The 21168-nt window shown below is 44.9% G+C and overlaps 1 protein-coding gene across 1 annotated transcript; it reads left to right on the top strand.

Annotated features, from left to right (window-relative positions):
• The first annotated feature begins 1029 nt into the window (after nucleotides 1-1029).
• Nucleotides 1030-21122, top strand: LOC139375723 (pre-mRNA splicing regulator USH1G-like). Its single transcript, XM_071117536.1, has 6 exons — nucleotides 1030-1193; nucleotides 13645-13870; nucleotides 17165-17395; nucleotides 17671-17832; nucleotides 18342-19102; nucleotides 20579-21122. Exons 1-5 carry the CDS (start codon nucleotides 1030-1032, stop codon nucleotides 19098-19100), a joined length of 1542 nt encoding a protein of 513 aa, XP_070973637.1. The 3' UTR covers nucleotides 19101-19102; nucleotides 20579-21122.
• The last annotated feature ends 46 nt before the right edge of the window (nucleotides 21123-21168 follow it).

Below are 21168 nucleotides of genomic sequence, written 5' to 3'. Positions count from 1 at the left end.
AATTAAATCATACCAACCAACATCCGCTAGGAGCGGGTCACACCTTGATCTGATGACCGACCGGAGTGGTCTGATTCACTCTGAACAGACAAATTATCACAGAGATATATTACACATCACACAGTACATCCATTTAGAAGGCATCAAAGTTCCCATCAGAGAACAAATTCCAGATAGGTACCAAACATGGGTTCAAAAGTATTATATTCTAACACACATTTTTAAAAGACAGTTCTTTGGATTCTTTGTTGTTTGCAATGCAATTATTCAAAGAATGTTGTCAACTCCGTCATGTGCGAGCTTGTCTCCAAAGGATACGTAGAGTCTGTGTGGGTTTTGGAGAAATGTTTGTCCAACGTGTGGTTATGTATACCAAAGGAAAAACGTCAGTGCCTGTTACTGCTTGTTTGAACACAGCCGGCACCATTCACTGACTTCAGAATATGTTGTTATCCAACATATTACCTAGATGTAGCAGGAGATAAGAACTCAAATAATCTGATACTAAAGTCATAAAAGCATACTCGTCAGGCTACTGTTGAATCGTTTCCGTGTTCTGAGCTAGTAATCTACTGTACAGTGGCACATGTTATTAAAATGCAATAATGAATAATGAATAATGACATTACTAATTGATTCAGTAAAATTAGCCGGGCCTAATTGAAATTGTTAGGCTACTATTCAGAATTAAATACTGTTAATGGATAAAAAATGCATTCACAATTCATTAGCTAACTAAGGTTAAAACTAAAACAAATGATTACAGTGACATCTCCATGATCTGCACAGGATTAAGGCTGTCAACTTCTCTGAACCCCTCCCTGTTTGACAACCGTCTGATGTGTCCCCCTGGCAACCGCTCTGGCTTCTCTCTGTAGTCCCTGCCTCCTTCCTGAGGGAAGCATCAACCTACGACCCAACAGAACACTGAGCGTCTTGTACAAACTTGCCCCCTCGGAGGGAAAGCTCTTAGCACACCTAGATGCCAAATAACTGACCATGAGCCAGGCTATCAGAGCCGTAGGCACTATGAACGACAAGTACCACCGGGCAGCCCGGGATGGCTACCTGGACCTACTCAGAGAGGCCACTCGGAAGCAGCTCAACGCGCCCGATGAAGACGGAATGACACCGACCTTATGGGCTGCGTACCACGGCAACCTTGATGCGCTCCGACTCGTTGTGGGAAGAGGGTAAGCTTCGTTACCTTTCCTAAGCAGCCGATAAAGCCTATAGCTTCTCTTACGAGGAAGTAACAAGGCAACTCATTTTAAAAATAGCTCAGGTGTCCCGATTGCAAATTGGCCTACCAGTTGAAGTATCAAAAAACAGGTGTGGAGGAGCATTGTCGCATGTCAGTGCAGCGTGCGCAAAGGCAAGTTTGCAATTTATGCACAGTATCTTCTCACTTCCTTCCATCTGAAAGGGCAGAGTCAGAGCTATATAGCCTAGACCAGAGACATGTAATTATGTATATGTTTATATACAGTGCAATCGGAAAGTAGTCAGACCCCTTGACCTTTTCCACATTTAGTTACGTTACAGCTTTAATCTAAAATGGATTAATTAGTTTTTCACCCTCATCAATCTACACATAATACCCCATAATTACAAATCAAAAGCAGGTTTTTATAAATGTTTGCAAATGTATTACAAATAAAAAACTGAAATATCACATTTACATAAGTATTCAGAGCCTTTACTCAGTACTTTGTTGAAGCACCTTTGGCAATGAATACAGCCTTGAGTCTTCTCGGGAATGAAGCTACAAGCTTGGCGCACCTGTATTTGGGGAGTTTCTTCCATTCTTCTCTGCAGATCCTCTCAAGCTAAGTCAGGTTCTCTCCAGAGATCGGGGTTAAGTCCAGGCTTTGGCTGGACCACTCAAGGACATTCAGAGACTTGTCCCGAAGCCACTCCTGTGTTGTCTTGGCTGTGTGCTTAGGGTTGTTGTCCTGTCCATTTTTTTACGTAACAAAATGTGGAAAAAATCAAGGTGTCTGAATACTTGCTCTGTATATTTACTTATGGCTGGTCCAGGAATCCAACACGCTATCCTGGCATTGAACTGCAGAAGATCACTAAAACCTTCAGTCAACTGGTTCAGATTACTGTCTAGGAACAACATTTACATTCAAACGGCCACTTTAGTGCCAGCTCGTGATTTATGTCTGCTAGTTTGACCCTCCTCACCCCTTCCAACAGGGCTGTTAATGTGATGGACACCTCTGTGTTTCCATTTTAACAAGCCTAATCAAAGGCAAATGTCACTGACAGAAGGATGGCCTGCTAACCAATACTCTCTCAGACACCAATGCACAACCGTGCTGCGTGAATACTTATGCACGCGTGCAAGCGTGTACACACACACACACACACACACCTCTATGGAAGTAGCAGTGGAAAGGGAAAGGGGGATACCTAGTCAGTTGTACAACTGAATGTATTCAACTGAAATGTGTCTTCCGCATTTAAACCAGCCCCTCTGAATCAGAGGTAATAAACATCAGCTCAATTACATGAGATGCTTGTTTTCATTCAGACTGACTTTTGAAAGGGCCCACTCCTCCACCACATTGTTAGCCTGCGGGTAAGTTCGGACTCCTGTCCTTGTGAGCTACAGTAGTAGGCAGCTACCGCCAGATGACGGCTATAATCTTTGTTCCCCACACAAACCACTGGGCTACCGAGTGGCGCAGCGGTCTAAAGCACTGCAAATCAAATCAAATCAAATGGTATTAGTCACATGCGCCGAATATAACAGGTAAAACAGTGAAATGATTACTTATGAATCCCCTAACCAACAATGCAGATTAAAATTAATACGAGTAAGAATAAGAAATAAAAGTAACATGTAATTAAAGAGCAGCAGTTAAATAACAGGGGGGTACCGTTTCAGAGTCAATGTTCGGGGTCACCGGTTAGTTGAGGTAGTATGTACATGTAGGTACAGTGCCTTGCAAAAGTATTCATCCTCCTTGGCATTTTTCCTATTTTGTTGCATTACAACCTGTAATTTAAATGGATTTTTATTTGGATTTCATGTAATGGACGCACACAAAATAGTCCAAATTGGTGAAGTGAAATTAAAAGAATTACTTGTTTCAAAAATTCATAAAAACTGAAAGTGGTGCGTGAATATGTATTCACCCCCTTTGCTATGAAGCCCCTAAATAAGATCTGGTGCAACCAATTACCTTCAGAAGTCACATAATTAGTTAAATAAAGTCCACCTGTGTGCAATCTAAGTGTCACATGATCAGTCACATGATCCCAGTATATATCTGAAAGGCCCCAGTGTCATGTTCTGAGTGGGTTGTCTATGCGCAGGCATAGCCCGGTGCGATACATAGCAGCGCCTCGTATCGGCCGGGCTAGAGTGGGCATCGAGCCGGGTGCCATGAAGCCGGCTCAGCACATCTGGTCTCCAGTGCATCTCCTCGGGCCGGGGTACATGGCACCAGCCTTACGCATGGTGTCCCCGGTTTGCCAGCACAGCCCAGTGCGGGCTATTCCACCTCGCCGCACTGGCCTGGCTACGGGGAGCATTCAACCAGGTAAGGTTGGGCAGGCTCGGTGCTCGAGAGCTCCAGTGCGCCTTCACGGTCCGGTCTATCCGGTGCCACCTCCACGCACCAGCCCTCCGGAGAGACAGCCCACCAGGCTGTCTCTCCATCTCCTTCCTACAGGTGCTCCCGCCTGCTCAGTGCTGTGAGAGTCTCCCGTCTGTCCTGAGCTGCCAGAGTCGCCCGTCTGCCCTGAGCTGCCAGAGTCGCCCGGCAGCCAGGAGCTGCCAGAGCCGTCAGTCAGCAAGGAGCTGCCAGAGCCGTCCGTCAGCCAGGAACTGCCAGAATCGCCCTTCACTCCAGAACTACCGGAGTTTCCCGCCTGTCCGGTGCTGCTGGAATCTCCCGTCCACCCGGTGCTGCCGGAATCTCCCGTCCATTCGGGACCCGTGGCTTGGGTCCCCAGGGTCGCTGCGTTAAAGAGGCCATGGAGGCAGGTAAAGAGGCGGAGAAGGACTATGGTGGAGTGGGGTCCACGTCCCGCGCCAGAGCCGCCACTGTGGACAGAAACCGACCCCTCCCCCTATAGGTTTAGGTTTTGCGGCCAGAGTCCACACCTTTGGGGGGGGGGGGGGGGTACTGTCACGTTCTGACCTTAGTTATTTTATTTATGTCTTTGTTTTAGTATGGTCAGGGTGTGAATTGAGTGGGTTGTCTATGTTCCGTTTTCTATGTTGTGTTTGCGTTTGGCCTGGTATGGTTCTCAATCAGAGGCAGATGTCGTTAGTTGTCTCTGATTGAGAATCATACTTAGGTAGTCTTTTCCCACTTGTGTTTCGTGGGTGTTTATTTTCTGTTCTGTGTTTTATTTCACCGTTCAGGACTGTTCGTTTGTCGTTTTATTGTTTTAGTTTCAGTGTTCACTATTCATATTAAAAATCAAGACGAACACTTACCACGCTGCGCTTTGGTCCTCTCCTTCATAGGACGACCGTTACACCCAGAGTCTGCAACACCACTAAGTAAGTGGCATCACCAAGCAAGCGGCACCATGAAGACCAAGGAGCTCTCCAAACAGGTCAGGGACAACGTTGTGGAGAACTACAGATCAGGGTTGGGTTATAAAAAAATATCCAAAACTTTGAACATCCCACGGAGCACCATTACATCCATTATTAAAAATTGCAAGAATATGGCACCACATCAAATCTGCCAAGAGAGAGCCGCCCACCAAAACTCACGGACCAGGCAAGGAGGGCATTAATCAGAGAGGCAACAAAGAGACCAAAGATAACCCTGCAGGGGCTGCAAAGCTTCACAGCGGATATTGGAGTCTCTGTTCATGGGATCACTTTAAGTCGTACACTCCACAGAGCTGGGCTTTACGGAAGATTGGCCAGAAAAAGCCATTGTTTATAAAGACAAAAATAAGCAAACACGTTTGGTGTTCACCAAAAGGCATGTGGGAGACTCCTCAAACGTATGGAAGAAGGTACTCTGTTCAGATGAGACTAAAATGGAGCTTTTTGGCCATCAAGGAAAACGCTATGTCTGGTGGAAACCGAACACATCTCATCACCCAGAGAACATCATCCCATGGTGGTGGCAGCATCATGCTGTGGGGATGTTTTTCATCGGCAGGACTGGGAAAATTGTCAGAATTGAAGGAATGATGGATGGCGCTAAATATAGGGAAATTCTTGAGGGAAACCTGTTTCAGTCTTCCAGAGATTTGAGACTGGGGCGGAGGTTCACCTTCCAGCAGGACAATGACCCTTAGCATACTTCCAAAGCAACACTCAAGCGGTTTAAGGGGAAACATTTAAATGTCTTGGAATGGCCGAGTCAAAGCCCAGACCTCAATCCAATTGAGAAACTGTTCTATGACTTAAAGACTGCTCTACACCAGCGGAAACCATCCAACTTGAAGAAGCTGGAGCCGTTTTGCCTTGAAGAATGGGAAAAATTCCCAGGGGTTAGATGTGCCAAGCTTATAGAGACAGACCTCAAGAGACTTTCAACTGTAATTGCTGCAAAAGGTGGCTCTACAAAGTATTGACTTTGGTAGTTATGCACACTCAAGTTTTCAGTTTTTTTTCTTATTTCTTGTTTGTTTCACGATTAAAAATATTTTGCATCTTCAAAGTGGTAGGTATGTTGTGATACAAGCTAGAGGTCGACCGATTAATCGGAATGGCCGATTTCAAGTTTTCATAACAATCCGAAATCGGTATTTTTGGACACCGATTTGGCCGATTAAAAAAAAATATTAACCAGGTGAAATTGTGTCACTTCTCTTGCGTTCATTGAACGCAGAGTCATGGTATATGTAACAGTTTGGGCCGCCTGGCTCGTTGCGAACTAATTTTCCAGAATGTTACGTAATTATGACATAATTATGACACAACATTGAAGGTTGTACAATTTAACAGCAATATTTAGACTTATGGATACCACCTGTTAGATAAAATACGGAACGGTTCCGTATTTCACTGAAATAATAAACGTTTTGTTTTCGAAAATGATAGTTTCTGGATTCGACCATATTAATGACCAAAGGCTCATATTTCTGTGTGTTATTATGTTATAATTAAATCTATGATTTGATGAGGGACTATTTGATAGAGCTGTCTGACTGAGCGGTGGTAGGCAGCAGAAGGCTCCTAAGCATTTATTCAAACAGCACTTTCGTGCGTTTGCCAGCAGCTCTTCTCAATGCTTCAAGCATTGAGCTGTTTATGACTTCAAGCCTATGAACTCCCAATATTAGGCTGGTGTAACCGATGTGAAATGGCTAGCTAGTTAGAGGGGTGCGTGCTAATAGCATTTCAATCGGTGACGTCACTCGCTCTGAGACTTGGAGTAGTTGTTCTTGTTCTGCAAGGGCCGTGGCTTTTGTGGTGCGATGGGTAACCATGCTTCAAGGGTGGCTGTTGTCGATGTGTTCCTGTTTCGAGCCCAGGTAGGGGCGAGGAGAGGGACGGAAGCTATACTGTTACACTGGCAATACTAAAGTGCCTATAAGAACATCCAATAGTCAAAGATATATGAAATACAAATGGTATAGAGAGAAATAGTCCTATAAATACTATATTAACTACAACCTAAAACCTCTTACCTTGGAATATTGAAGTCTCATGTTAAAAGGAACCACCAGCTTTCATATGTTCTCATGTTCTGAGCAAGGAACTTAAACGTTAGCTATTTTACATGGCACATATTGCACTTTAACTTTCTTCTCCAACTCTTTGTTTTTGCATTATTTAAACCAAATTGAAAATGTTTCATTATTTATTTGAGGCTAAATGGATTTTATTGATGTATTATATTAAGTTAAAATAAGTGTTCATTCAGTATTGTTGTAATTGTCATTATTACAAAAAAAAAAAAAAAAATCGGCCGATTAATCGGCATCAACTTTTTTTTTTTGGTCCTCCAATAATCGGTATCGGCGTTGAAAAATCATAATCGGTCGACCTCAAACCCCCCAAAAATATATTTTAATGCCAGGGGGTGAATACTTTCACAAGCCACTGTAGAGTTATTAAAGTGATTATACATAGATGATAACAACAGAGAGTAGCAGTGGTGTAAAAAAGGGGGGTCACTGCAGATAGTCTGGGTTTCCATTTGATTAGATGTTCAGGAGTCTTATGGCTTGGGGGTAGAAGACTCTTGGACCTAGACTTGGCACTCCGGTACCACTTGCCATGCGGTAGCAGAGAGAACAGTATATGACTAGGGTGGCTGGAGTCTTTGACAATTTTTAGGGCCTTCCTCTGAGACCGCCTGGTGTAGAGGTCCTGGTTGGCAGGATGCTTGGCCCCAGTGATGTACTGGGCCGTATGCACTACCCTCTGTAGTGCCTTGCGGTCGGAGGCTGAGCAGTTGCCGTACAACTGTAGAGCCTTTAGAGTATCTGAGGACCCATGCCAAATCTTTTCAGTCTCCTGAGGGGGAATAGGTTTGTCATGCCCTCTTCACAACTGTCTTGGTGTGCTTGTTTTTTTATTTATTTATTTATCTGTTATTTTACCAGGTAAGTTGACTGAGAACACATTGTAATTTGTAGCAACGACCTGGGGAATAGTTATAGGGGAGAGGAGGGGGATGAATGAGCCAATTGTAAACTGGGGATTATTAGGTGACCGTGATGGTTTGAGGGCCAGATTGGGAATTTAGCCAGGACACCGGGGTTAATACCCCAACTCTTACGATAAGTGCCATCGCAGGGCAGTGTCCCCAATCACTGGCCTGGGGTATTGGGATATTTTTTAGACCAGAGGAAAGAGTGCCTCCTACTGGCCCTCCAACACCACTTCCAGCAGCATCTGGTCTCCCATCCAGGGACTGACCAGGACCAACCCTGCTTAGCTTCAGAAGCAAGCCAGCAGTGGTATTCAGGGTGGTATGCTGCTTGTTGGTGATGTAGACACCAAGGAACTTGAAGCGCTCAACCTGCTCTACTGCAGCCCCATCAATGACAATGGTGGCGTGCTCGGTCCTCTTTTTCCTCTAGTACACAATCATCTCCTTTGTCTTGATCACGCTGAGGGAGAGGTTGTTGTCCTGGCACCACACAGCCAGGGCTCTACCCTCATCCCTATAGGCTGTCTCGTCGTTGTCGGTGATCAGGCCTACCACTGTTGTGTCATCAGTGAACGGGGAGTACAGGACAGGATTGAGCATGCACCCTTGAGGGGTCCTTGTGTTGAGGATCAGTGTGGCGGTTGTGTTGTTACCTACCTTTACCACCTGGGGGCGGCCCGTCAGGAAGTCCAGGATCCAGTTGCAGAGGGAGGTGTTTAGTCCCAGGGTCCTTAGTTTATTGATGAGCTTTGAGGGCACTATGGTGTTGAACTCTGAGCTGTAGTCAATTAATAGCATTCTCACATAGGTGTTACTTTTGTCCAGGTGGGAAAGGGCAGTGTTGAGTGCAATAGAGATTTCATCATCTGTGGATCTGTTAGGGTGGTATGCAAATTGGAGTGGGTCTAGGGTTTCTGGGATAATTGTGTTGATGTGAGCCATGACCAACCTTTCAAAGCACTTCATGGCTACAGAGTGCTACGGTTCGGTAGTCATTTAGGCAGGTTACCTTAGTGTTCTTTGGCACAGATACTATGGTTGTCTGCTTAAAACATGTTGGTGTTACAGACTTGGACAGGGAGAGGTTGAAAATGTCAGTGAAGACACTTGCCAGTTGGTCAACGCATGCTCGCAGTACACATTCCTGGTAATCTGTCTGGCTCTGCTGCCTTGTGAATGTTGACCTGTCTAAAGGTCTTACTTACATTGGCTGCGGAGAGCGCAATCACACAGTCTTCCAGAACAGCTGGTGCACTCATGCATTTCAGTGTTATTTACCTCCAAGCAAGCATAGAAGTAGTTTAGCTCGCCTGGTAGGCTCGTGTTACTGGGCAGCTTTCGGCTGTGCTTCTCTTTGTATTCCATAATGATTTGCAAGCCCTGCCACATCCGATGAGCGTCAGAGCTGGTGTAGTACTGTTCAATCTTAGTCCTGTATTGATGCTTTTCCTGTTTGATGGTTCGTCGGAGGGGATAGCGGGATTTCTTATAAGCTTCCGGGTTAGAGTCCCGCTCCTTGAAAGCGGCAGCTCTAGCCTTTAGCCCAGTGCGGATGTTGCCTGTAATCCATGGCTTCTGGTTGGGGTATGTTCGTACAGTCACTGTGGGGACGACCTCATCGATGCGCTTATTGATGAAGCCAATGACTGATGTGGTGTCCTCCTCAATGCTATTGGCGGAATCCCGGAACATATTCCAGCCTGTGTTAGCAAAACAGTCCTGTAGCTTAGCATCCGCTTCATCTGACCACAGAGCAGTATATCATTCACGTCAGGCTCGTCGGACTCGTTAAAGGAAAAATAGGATTCTGCCAGTCCGTGGTGAGCAGTTCTAATGCCCAGAAGTCATAAGAGATGCAGCAACATTATATACAATAAGTAAAAAACAACGCAAAAGAAACGCAAACAACGCAAAGAAACAAACAAAAAAACACAATTGGTTAGAAATACTTAAAACGTCAGCCTTGTTCTCCGGCGCCATCTTGCATCTCAGTGCTAGAGGCGTCACTACAGACCCTGGTTCAATTCCAGGCTGTATCACAACCGGCCGTGATTGGAAGTCCCATAGGGTGGTGCACAATTGGCCCAGTTTCATTAGGGTTTCTCCGGGGTAGGCCGTCATTGTAAATAATAATTTGTTTTTAACTGACTTGCCTAGTTAAACAAAGGTTAAAAAAATGGTTTTAATATACATCTCCCAGTCAGAAGGTCCGGTACTGTCAGAATACACCCTCAGCAGTCTAGCAATGGTGCTTTCTGACTTCCAATGGGAAACAAGAGGGACGTGGGATTTAGGAGTAAGGCTATATTATCGTTTGATAAGTCAGCTACTCTTTGAGCTACCGAAGCTCCTTTGTGCATGTGTACAGACAGTATAGGTAAAAATACCTCTCTTTTGTGGAAGGTTTAAGTGCTGGGCAAGCAGGTGTGGATGGAAGGGCTATAACGCCTATTTAGAGAGCCTTTTGACAACCCACTATGGTGGAGACAGCACCCAGAAGAACCAGAGTAGAAGAGAGGAGGAGGGTAGGGGGAGATGGGACAAGAGGAGGGTAGGGAGAGAGGACAGGGGGGAGACGACAGGAGGAGGCGGGTAGGGGGAGAGGACAGGAGGAGGAGGGTAGGGAGAGAGGGCAGAAGAGGAGGGTAGAGAGGGAGGGTACAGAGAGCGAGATAGGGCAGAAGAGGAGAGTAGAGAGAGAGAGAGAGAGAGAGAGAGAGGACAAGAGGAGGGTAGGGGGAGAGGACAAGAGGAGGGTAGACAGAGATCAGAGGAGGGTAGGGGGAAGAAGAGAGTAGGAGGGTAGGGTCAATACTACAGGGATATGTCAAGACCTTAGTGACAGGTTTATAAGGCATGATGGTAATTAAGTGTGGAGAGAGCAGTAGATATTGATGCCTGAAAGAAGCAGCAGTGTCAGATGTGTAAATTAGATATTAACAGCGTAGATTTTGGCTGTAGAGGAAAGGTCAGTGTGAGGGATAGGACTAATAGGACAGACAGATCCTCTAACAACAGTCCCGGGGCATTGATGCTGCAGCACAGGCGCAGGCTGGTGGTGGCTGAGATAGGGATGGACAGGCCCAGGCTGGTGGTGGCTGAGATAAGGATGGACAGGCCCAGGCTGGTGGTGGCTGAGATAAGGATGGACAGGCCCAGGCTGGTGGTGGCTGAGATAAGGATGGACAGGCCCAGGCTGGTGGTGGCTGAGATAAGGATGGACAGGCCCAGGCTGGTGGTGGCTGAGATAAGGATGGACAGGCCCAGGCTGGTGGTGGCTGAGATAAGGATGGACAGGCCCAGGCTGGTGGTGGCTGAGATAAGGATGGACAGGCCCAGGCTGGCGGTGGCTGAGATAGGGATGGACAGGCCCAGGCTGGTGGTGGCTGAGATAGGGATGGACAGGCCCAGGCTGGCGGTGGTTGAGATAGGGATGGACAGGCGCAGGCTGGTGGTGGCTGAGATAAGGATGGACAGGCCCAGGCTGGTGGTGGCTGAGATAAGGATGGACAGGCCCAGGCTGGTGGTGGCTGAGATAAGGATGGACAGGCCCAGAGCTGTGGTGGATATCAGAAGGCCTGCTAGAAGATTAGGAGGTGCTTGCATACTACCGGACCTTAGCAATGCTGATCTGCTCCTACTTCTTCTCTGCGTTATACAGGCCTCTTTCTATGCCGTATCTAAAAGGTACAAGGAAAAGAGTGGGGCTGAACATATAGGATGGTTTCCCAGAACTATTAGACATGATCTTGGACTAAATGGCACTGAATATAGATGCTCTGACTGGGGAACATATTTCATACACTGAATGGAGATGCTCTGACTGGGGGACATATTTCATACACTGAATATAGATGCTCTGACTGGGGAACATATTTCATACACTGAATGGAGATGCTCTGACTGGGGAACATATTTCATACACTGAATGGAGATGCTCTGACTGGGGAACATATTTCATACACTGAATGGAGATGCTCTGACTGGGGAACATATTTCATATACTGAATGGAGATGCTCTGACTGGGGGACATATTTCATACACTGAATGGAGATGCTCTGACTGGGGAACATATTTCATTCACTGAATGGAGATGCTCTGACTGGGGAACATATTTCATTCACTGAATGGAGATGCTCTGACTGGGGGACATAATAGTGTCCTATTACTATTTCCTGTTAGAGATTGAGCGAGCAGATTTGGAAATCAGAAGCTGTAGCCTATTTTCAAATAAATGATACATGAAAACAAGAAAGTTATGAGGCTTTGTTTACGTATCAACCCCAGTTGTTTTGGTCTTTAACTGGGCCACATTGTCGGGTAGTAGGGTTGGCTTACTGTTGAGTCAGATCTCTTGGTTGTCCCGTTGATAGTCAGATCTCTTGGTTGTCCCATTGATAGACAGATCTCTTGGTTGTCCCGTTGATAGTCAGATCTCTGGGCTGTCCCGTTGATAGTCAGATCTCTTGGCTGTCCTGTTGATACTCAGATCTCTTAGTTGTCCCGTTGATAGTCAGATCTCTTGGTTGTCTTGTTGATAGTCGGATCTCTGGGCTGTCCCATTGATAGTCAGATCTCTTGGTTGTCCCGTTGATAGTCAGATCTCTTGGTTGTCCCGTTGATAGTCAGATCTCTTGGTTGTCCTGTTGATAGTCAGATCTCTGGGCTGTCCCGTTGATAGTCAGATCTCTTGGTTGTCCCGTTGATAGTCAGATCTCTTGGTTGTCCCGTTGATAGTCAGATCTCTTGGCTGTCCTGTTGATACTCAGATCTCTTTGATGCACATTGATTGTGATGATGACGATGCACATTGATGACAATGCATATTGATGATGATGACGATGTACATTGAACCTGTAAATGCATGAATGTTCAATTTGTACAGACATGCAGGAAGTAGAAATCAGGGTCAAGTGTATGAAGAACAGCCAGCGTTCATCAGGACACAACATTTTGGAATGTTCAGATAGAAATATGTTATGTAGAACGAACATGCCTCTCTCTGACTTGTAGAATAATGAATCACAACTGCTCTTTTCGTGGCATTTCTATCTGCAATGTTCAACAACATTTGGCAACCGAACATGGCCCAGGTGTTGACCTTGCGGCTCTCTGGGGTCACAGCTTCTCTGGGTGTCTGTGAGAGAAAAGATTCTCAGTCCATATGTTGAATAATACATGTTAACATCGCTGTAATGTTTCACCTGCACCACCTCAATTATTAATCACACCACAGCCACGCTGGGCCGGATGGGTGAGGGCAACACAGGAAAGGGGAGGGGCTCTGACACGCAAAGCAGGAAGTGATATGTAACTGTCATGCCATGACATCCTTGTGTTGGGTAATGTTTGTGCCTTTTCATCAAAAGATCCCTCACTGTTTGAGGGTATATATGTGTCACTTTGTATTTATTTAAAGGTATAAGTATAAGTATAGGTATAAGTTGCAGAGTCATGTTCTGTAGTCAGCACAGTAGAAATGGCAGTCAGCGGTACGACATGAGGTCACCCAATTGGGTCATCTTACTTCCTGAATTTATTGTGAAAGATGATATAGGCATAGCTAAGCAGAGGTGGGTTCATTTTTCTCTGTTCTGTAAACCTGTTTATTTACAGAGTCCTTATTGGGTCATTATCGGGTCATTATCATGTCATGATCATGTTAATGACATGATCGTTACCAGGTCATTATCGTGTCATTATCAGGTCATTATCGGGTCGCTATCAGGTCATGATCAGGACATTATCAGGCCATTATTGGGTCAAAGTCAGTCATTATCATGTCATTATCGGGTGTCACACACATACATGCAGTACGCACACACACCATGGCTCAGTTTCCCGGAACCAGATTAAGTCTATTCCTGGATGGAAATCGAGTGTGATTTTGTTGTTGTTGTCCAGAAGTAAATCTGGATGTAGGAAAGTATATGTTAACATCTGTAATTGATGGCCTATGCTGAAGCAGCGGTAAAAGGCCTGAGTTTTATTATGTACTGTGTCTTTTTAATCCGTTTGTTCCTTCCCTCCTCCTCTCCCTCCTCCCAGAGGTGACCCTGACAAGTGTGATATTTGGGGCAACACTCCGCTCCATCTGGCCGCCGCCAACGGCCACCACAGCTGCCTGTCCTTCCTGGTATCGTTCGGTGCCAATGTGTGGTGCCTGGACAACGACTACCACACGCCCCTCGACATGGCCGCCACCAAGAGCCACATGGACTGTGTCCGATACCTGGACTCCATCGCCGCCAAGCAGTCTGTCCTCAACCCCAAGGTGAGGTATCTGGGGCAATGACAAGGAACAGTCATCTGATCAATTTTGACCTGATCACAGGAAGAAACTTTACTGAGACTACTGAATGACCATTGGCACGTATAGCCTACATATCATTTTTAAATGTATGTAGTTCTGTCCTTGAGCTATTCTTGTCTATCAATGTTCTGTATTATGTCATTTGTCATATTCAATGTGGACCCCAGGAAAGGTAGTTGCTGCTTTTGCAACAGCTAATGGGGGATCCAAATAAAATAGAAATACCAATTTTATACCAGTAGGTTGTAAAAAATATATATTTTACCATCATACTTGATTTATATTTCAGTTATTGTTTAAATTATATTTGTTATACACCTGTTCTGCCAGTCACATTCTGTCGAAAGTCCACAGAGTACACACATCCCTGGGTCACTCCTCTTTTCAGTTCGCTGCAGCTAGCGGCTGGAACGAGTTGCAAACAACACTCACACTGGACAGTTTTATCTCAATCTCTCTTCACTCAAAGACTCAATCATGGACACTCTAACTGACAGTTGTGGCTGCTTTGCGTGATGTATTGTTGTCTCTACCTTCTTGACCTTTGTGCTGTTGTCTGGGCCCAAGAATGTTTGTACCATGTTTTGTGCTGCTACCATGTTGTGTTGCTACCATGTTGTTGTTATGTTGTGTTGCTACCATGCTGTGTTGTTGTCTTAGGTCTCTCTTTATGTAGTGTTGTGGTGTCTCTCTTTATGTAGTGTTGTGGTGTCTCTCTTTATGTAGTGTTGTGGTGTCTCTCTTTATGTAGTGTTATGGTGTCTCTATTTATGTAGTGTTGTGGTGTCTCTCTCTATGTAGTGTTGTGGTGTCTCTCTTTATGTAGTGTTGTGGTGTCTCTATTTATGTAGTGTTGTGGTGTCTCTCTCTATGTAGTGTTGTGGTGTCTCTCTTTATGTAGTGTTGTGGTGTCTCTCTCTATGTAGTGTTGTGGTGTCTCTCTTTATGTAGTGTTATGGTGTCTCTATTTATGTAGTGTTGTGGTGTCTCTCTTTATGTAGTGTTGTTGTGTCTCTCTTTATGTAGTGTTGTGGTGTCTCTATTTATGTAGTGTTGTGGTGTCTCTCTCTATGTAGTGTTGTGGTGTCTCTCTTTATGTCGTGGTGTCTCTCTTTATGTCGTGTTGTGGTGTCTATATGTAGTGTTGTCTCTCTTTATGTAGTGTTGTGGTGTCTCTCTTTATGTTGTGGTGTCTCTCTTTATGTAGTGTTGTGGTGTCTCTTTATGTAGTGTTGTGGTGTCTCTCTTTATGTTGTGGTGTCTCTCTTTATGTAGTGTTGTGGTGTCTCTTTATGTAGTGTTGTGGTGTCTCTCTTTATGTAGTGTTGTGGTGTCTCTCTTTATGTAGTGTTGTAGTGTCTCTCTTTATGTAGTGTTGTGTTGTCTCTCTTTATGTAGTGTTGTGGTATCTCTCTTTATGTAGTGGTGTCTCTCTTTATGTAGTGTTGTGGTGTCTCTCTTTATGTAGTGTTGTGGTGTCTCTCTTTATGTAGTGTTGTGGTGTCTCTCTTTATGTAGTGTTGTGGTGTCTCTCTTTATGTAGTGTTATGGTGTCTCTATTTATGTAGTGTTGTGGTGTCTCTCTCTATGTAGTGTTGTGGTGTCTCTCTTTATGTAGTGTTATGGTGTCTCTATTTATGTAGTGTTGTGGTGTCTCTCTCTATGTAGTGTTGTGGTGTCTCTCTTTATGTAGTATTGTGGTGTCTCTCTTTATGTAGTGTTGTGGTGTCTATATGTAGTGTTGTCTCTCTTTATGTAGTGTTGTGGTGTCTCTCTTTATGTTGTGGTGTCTCTCTTTATGTAGTGTTGTGGTGTCTCTTTATGTAGTGTTGTGGTGTCTCTCTTTATGTTGTGGTGTCTCTCTTTATGTAGTGTTGTAGTGTCTCTCTTTATGTAGTGTTGTGTTGTCTCTCTTTATGTAGTGTTGTGGTATCTCTCTTTATGTAGTGGTGTCTCTCTTTATGTAGTGTTGTGGTGTCTCTCTTTATGTAGTGTTGTCGTGTCTCTCTTTATGTAGTGTTGCAGTGTCTCTCTCTATGTAGTGTTGTGGTTTCTCTCTTTATGTAGTGTTGTGTTATCTCTCTTTATGTAGTGTTGTAGTGTCTCTCTTTATGTAGTGTTGTGGTCTCTCTCTATGTAGCGTTGTGGTCTCTCTCTACGTAGCGTTGTGGTGTCTCTCTCTATGTAGTGTTGTGGTGTCTCTCTTTATGTAGAGTTGTAGTGTCTCTCTCTATGTAGTGTTGTGGTGTCTCTCTTTATGTAGTGTTGTGGTGTCTCTCTTTATGTAGTGTTGTAGTGTCTCTCTTTATGTAGTGTTGTGTTGTCTCTCTTTATGTAGAGTTGTAGTGTCTCTCTCTATGTAGTGTTGTACTGTCTCTCTTTATGTAGTGTTGTGGTCTCTCTCTATGTAGCGTTGTGGTCTCTCTCTACGTAGCGTTGTGGTGTCTCTCTCTATGTAGTGTTGTGGTGTCTCTCTTTATGTAGTGTTGTGGTGTCTCTCTTTATGTAGTGTTGTAGTGTCTCTCTTTATGTAGTGTTGTAGTGTCTCTCTCTATGTAGTGTTGTGGTGTCTCTCTTTATGTCGTGGTGTCTCTCTTTATGTCGTGTTGTGGTGTCTATATGTAGTGTTGTCTCTCTTTATGTAGTGTTGTGGTGTCTCTCTTTATGTTGTGGTGTCTCTCTTTATGTAGTGTTGTGGTGTCTCTTTATGTAGTGTTGTGCTGTCTCTCTTGTCGTGATGTGTGTTTTGTCCTGTATTTTATTTATTTATTTTTAATCCCAAATGAGGCCTTTTGCTTTTTAGTAGGCCGTCATTGTACATAAGAATGTGTTCTTAACTAGGCAAGTCAGTTAAATAAAAGTTAAAAAAATATAATACTAATTAGGAACAACTTCCTAATATTGAGTTGCAAACTCAAACCGGCGCGCCTGGCGCCTACCCCGTTCAAAAGCACTGAAGTATTTTTCCTTGCCTATTCAACCTCTGAATGGCACATATACCAAATCCATGTCTCAAGGTTTAAACATCCTTCTTTAACCCGTCTCCTTCCCTTCATCTACACTGATTGAAGTGGATTTAACAAGTGACATCGATAAGGGATCATAGCTTTCACCTGGATTCACCTGGGTCAGTCTATGTCATGGAAAGATTGTTCTTAATGATTTGTATACTCCGTTTGAATTGTATAGCCTAAACTGCAATGGTGTATATGTGATATTTAAATAGTGAATAAATAGATCTACCTCTTCTACAAGCTGGTGGAGAAGCTGAAAGACAGAGCCTTCCGTGCGGCAGAAAGGAGGATAAAGGACTGTGTGAAGATGCAGCAGAAACACCACCAGCGGCTGGAGAGAAAGTTCCTGAAGGAGAGCGTCAGGTCGGATAACTCAGACGCCATGAGTTTCTCTAGTTATAACAGCAGCAGCACGCTAAGCCGCAATCTTCCTCAGTTCAACACTGTCACTTCCAACATGCCATACTCACAGGTCAGAGGTCAAAAGCATTTCTTCCCTGCTACTTCGCTGTCAATTTCTCATGAATGCATTTGATATTATTTTGATAGTCAACGGCAGTTTGAATAAATAATTTGATATTGTTTTTACGTTCCCTGATAAATAAGTTAAGGAGTAAGCTCAAGAAATTTCAGCTATTGATCATTGTCCTTTTTCATATGTCAAACTCTGCCTTGCTTTACATTTAGTAAATGATCTGTTTAATGTCCTCTCCTGAGTCCACGTTTCGATCTTTTCAATCTATACAGGCCACTGTACACTCCACAGCCAAGGGGAGGACCAAGATTCACAAGAAGCTAGAGAAGAAGAAACAGGTGGACGGCACCTTTAAGATCTACGAGGATGGGAGGAAGAGTGTTCGCTCGCTGTCTGGCCTTCAGCTTGGCCAGGACGTCATGTTCCTAAAGCAGGTAGAACAAGTAGCTCCTGTATGTAAAGACACAACATCCAAAACAGTTGGGTCTAACTAACGGAAAGTTAGCTTTAGAAAATAAACGCACTCTATTCTTCCAAACCCATTACATTTCCCACAGGCTTAGTGCTGAATCCTCCTTGGTTATTTCCATTACATTTCCCACAGGTTTACTGCTGAAACCTGGGTTATTTCCATCACATTTCCCACAGGTTTAGTGCTGAAACCTGGGTTATTTCCATTACATTTCCCACAGGTTTAGTGCTGAAACCTGGGTTATTTCCATTACATTTCCCACAGGTTTAGTGCTGATACCTGGGTTATTTACATTACATTTCCCACAGGCTTAGTGCTGAATCCTCCTTGGTTATTTACATTACATTTCCCACAGGCTTAGTGCTGAATCCTCCTTGGTTATTTCCATTACATTTCCCACAGGCTTAGTGCTGAATCCTCCTTGGTTATTTCCATTAAAATGGTTTCTCTTCATTAATGTTCCTTCAACAGGGCACTTACGCCAACTCTAAGGACCACTCGCGCCTCAACATCCGGGACATGTTCCCTCACCACGGCAACAACCACGATCACCATGACAACGACCACTACGATGACGATGAACGTGCCGACACCATCTTCCACCTCTCCCGTGCCATCAGTGACCCGGTTCTCCACGAGGCCGCCTACTCCGAGATCAGCACTGACTCGGGCCGTGACTCCCTTTTCACCCGGCCCGGTCTTGGAACCATGGTGTTCCGACGGAACTACGTCTCCGACGGCCTCTTCGGCATTGGAGCCCGGGACGAGGGTTCCGTGGCTGGCTCAGAGCCGGTGGGCCGTGCCCCTAACGTCCGCCTCCGTGGCCGTCTCCCCCGGCGCCAGCCCAGCCTGGATGATGCAATAAAGATAGACAGCGTCATGAGCGCCCTGAGCCTCCAGGAGAGGAACCTGCAGGAGCTGCCCTGGGAGGAGGCTGACGTGGGCCTGGACGAGGAGCTGCCTTGGGAGGAGACTGACGTGGGCCTGGACGAGGAGCTGGAGCCTGAGAGTGGACGCCTGGAGACGTTTCTTGCCTCCCAGAGCCTGGGGGAGTTCATGCCCATTTTCAGAAGGGAGAAGATTGACCTCCAAGCTCTATTGCTCTGCTCAGACCAGGACCTGACCTCCATACACATCCCACTGGGACCCAGGAAGAGGCTGCTAAAGGCTTGTAGGAGACGGCTGGACACCCTGGAGGAACCAGAGGGCATCAAGGACACTGAGCTCTGACGGTCAGTATTACTGTACAAATTACTACGTGAAGTCTATGACAGGCAAAGCACGTTACTTTGTTAATCATGGCTCAAACAGCAGAAGGAATCAAGGACACTGAGCAAGGACACTGAGCAAGGACATTGAGCAAGGACACTGAGAGGGTCAGTACAACAGACTTCCTTCCTATGTGTTTGTAGCTAATACATAAATAGGGCCAGTTTGTAGCTAATAGATAAATAGGGCCAGTTTGTATCTGATAGATAAATAGGGCCAGTTAGTATCTGATAGATACATAGGGCCAGTTTGTAGCTGATAGATAAATAGGGCCAGTTTGTATCTGATAGATAAATAGGGCCAGTTGGTAGCTGATAGATAAATAGGGCCAGTTTGTTGCTGATAGATAAATAGGGCCAGTTTGTAGCTGATAGATAGATAAATAGGGCCAGTTTGTAGCTGATAGATAGATAAATAGGGCCAGTTTGTAGCTGATAGATAGATCAATAGGGCCAGTTTGTAGCTGATAGATAGATAAATAGGGCCAGTTTGAAGCTGATAGATACATAGGGCCAGTTTGTAGCTGATAGATAAATAGGGCCAGTTTGTATCTGATAGATAAATAGGGCCAGTTGGTAGCTGATAGATAAATAGGGCCAGTTTGTTGCTGATAGATAAATAGGGCCAGTTTGTAGCTGATAGATAGATAAATAGGGCCAGTTTGTAGCTGATAGATAGATAAATAGGGCCAGTTTGTAGCTGATAGATAGATAAATAGGGCCAGTTTGTAGCTGATAGATAGATAAATAGGGCCAGTTTGTAGCTGATAGATAGATAAATAGGGCCAGTTTGTAGCTGATAGATAGATAAATAGGGCCAGTTTGTAGCTGATAGATAGATAAATAGGGCCAGTTTGTAGCTGATAGATAGATAAATAGGGCCAGTTTGTAGCTGATATAGATAGATAAATAGGGCCAGTTTGTAGCTGATATATATAGATAAATAGGGCCAGTTTGTAGCTGATAGATAGATAAATAGGGCCAGTTTGTAGCTGATAGATAGATCAATAGGGCCAGTTTGTAGCTGATAGATAGATACATAGGGCCAGTTTGTAGCTGATAGATAGATAAATAGGGCCAGTTTGTAGCTGATAGATAGATAAATAGGGCCAGTTTGTAGCTGATAGATAGATAAATAGGGCCAGTTTGTAGCTGATAGATAGATACATAGGGCCAGTTTGTAGCTGATAGATAGATAAATAGGGCCAGTTTGTAGCTGATAGATAGATAAATAGGGCCAGTTTGTAGCTGATAGATAGATAAATAGGGCCAGTTTGTAGCTGATAGATAGATAAATAGGGCCATCTAGTGGAGTGCTATAGTAAAACACCTGTGATTGAAATACATGCAGATGATTAGTAACATTTATTCCCTCTATATAAAAAGTCAATTTCTAGAACAGAGATCACATTGTACGTATTTTGTTTTGTTCATCCACAGAGAGATGACATGGTGACATCTGGATACTTCATCTTGAATGACACACGGAGTCCTGTCTGCCTAGCAGCTCTAGTCCATGGAGAGCTGTGGTCCTGCCTAGCAGCTCTAGTCCATGGAGAGCTGTGGTCCTGCCTAGCAGCTCTAGTCCATGGAGAGCTGTGGTCCTGCCTAGCAGCTCTAGTCCATGGAGAGCTGTGGTCCTGCCTAGCAGCTCTAGTCCATGGAGAGCTGTGGTCCTGCCTAGCAGCTCTAGTCCATGGAGAGCTGTGGTCCTCACTATCAGCTCTAGGTCATGGAGTCCTGAGATGGTGTTAGGATTATCCACACAGAGCTGTGGTCCTGCCTGACTAACACCTCTCCCCAGGGACAGCACTCCCTGGCTGGGGACACAGAGAACATTACACTGGGGTTTGGTAGAGTCCCTAGGGTCCTTGTGCCGTGCATGAGAGGGCGTCTTTAATTACACACCCAGATGGTCTGGCAGGGCTGGGTGTGCTGTAGGACGGTGCCTACTTACTTACTGTCATTGGCACGGAACAAACACACTCACGTCCTGTCACTGGCACGGAACAAACACACTCACGTCCTGT

This window comes from Oncorhynchus clarkii, chromosome 20 (genome assembly GCF_045791955.1).
Source record: "Oncorhynchus clarkii lewisi isolate Uvic-CL-2024 chromosome 20, UVic_Ocla_1.0, whole genome shotgun sequence".
In the NCBI taxonomy this organism is placed as follows: domain Eukaryota; kingdom Metazoa; phylum Chordata; class Actinopteri; order Salmoniformes; family Salmonidae; genus Oncorhynchus; species Oncorhynchus clarkii.
This window is presented reverse-complemented; position numbering and strand designations above follow the sequence as displayed.

Coding starts and splice junctions, on each gene's coding strand:
- LOC139375723 (XM_071117536.1), top strand. CDS start 1,030: ATGAACGACAAGTACCACCGGGCAGCCCGGGATGGCTACCTGGACCTA. Junction 17,396..17,670: donor CCAACATGCCATACTCACAG/GTCAGAGGTCAA, acceptor CAATCTATACAG/GCCACTGTACACTCCACAGC. Junction 17,833..18,341: donor ACGTCATGTTCCTAAAGCAG/GTAGAACAAGTA, acceptor TTCCTTCAACAG/GGCACTTACGCCAACTCTAA.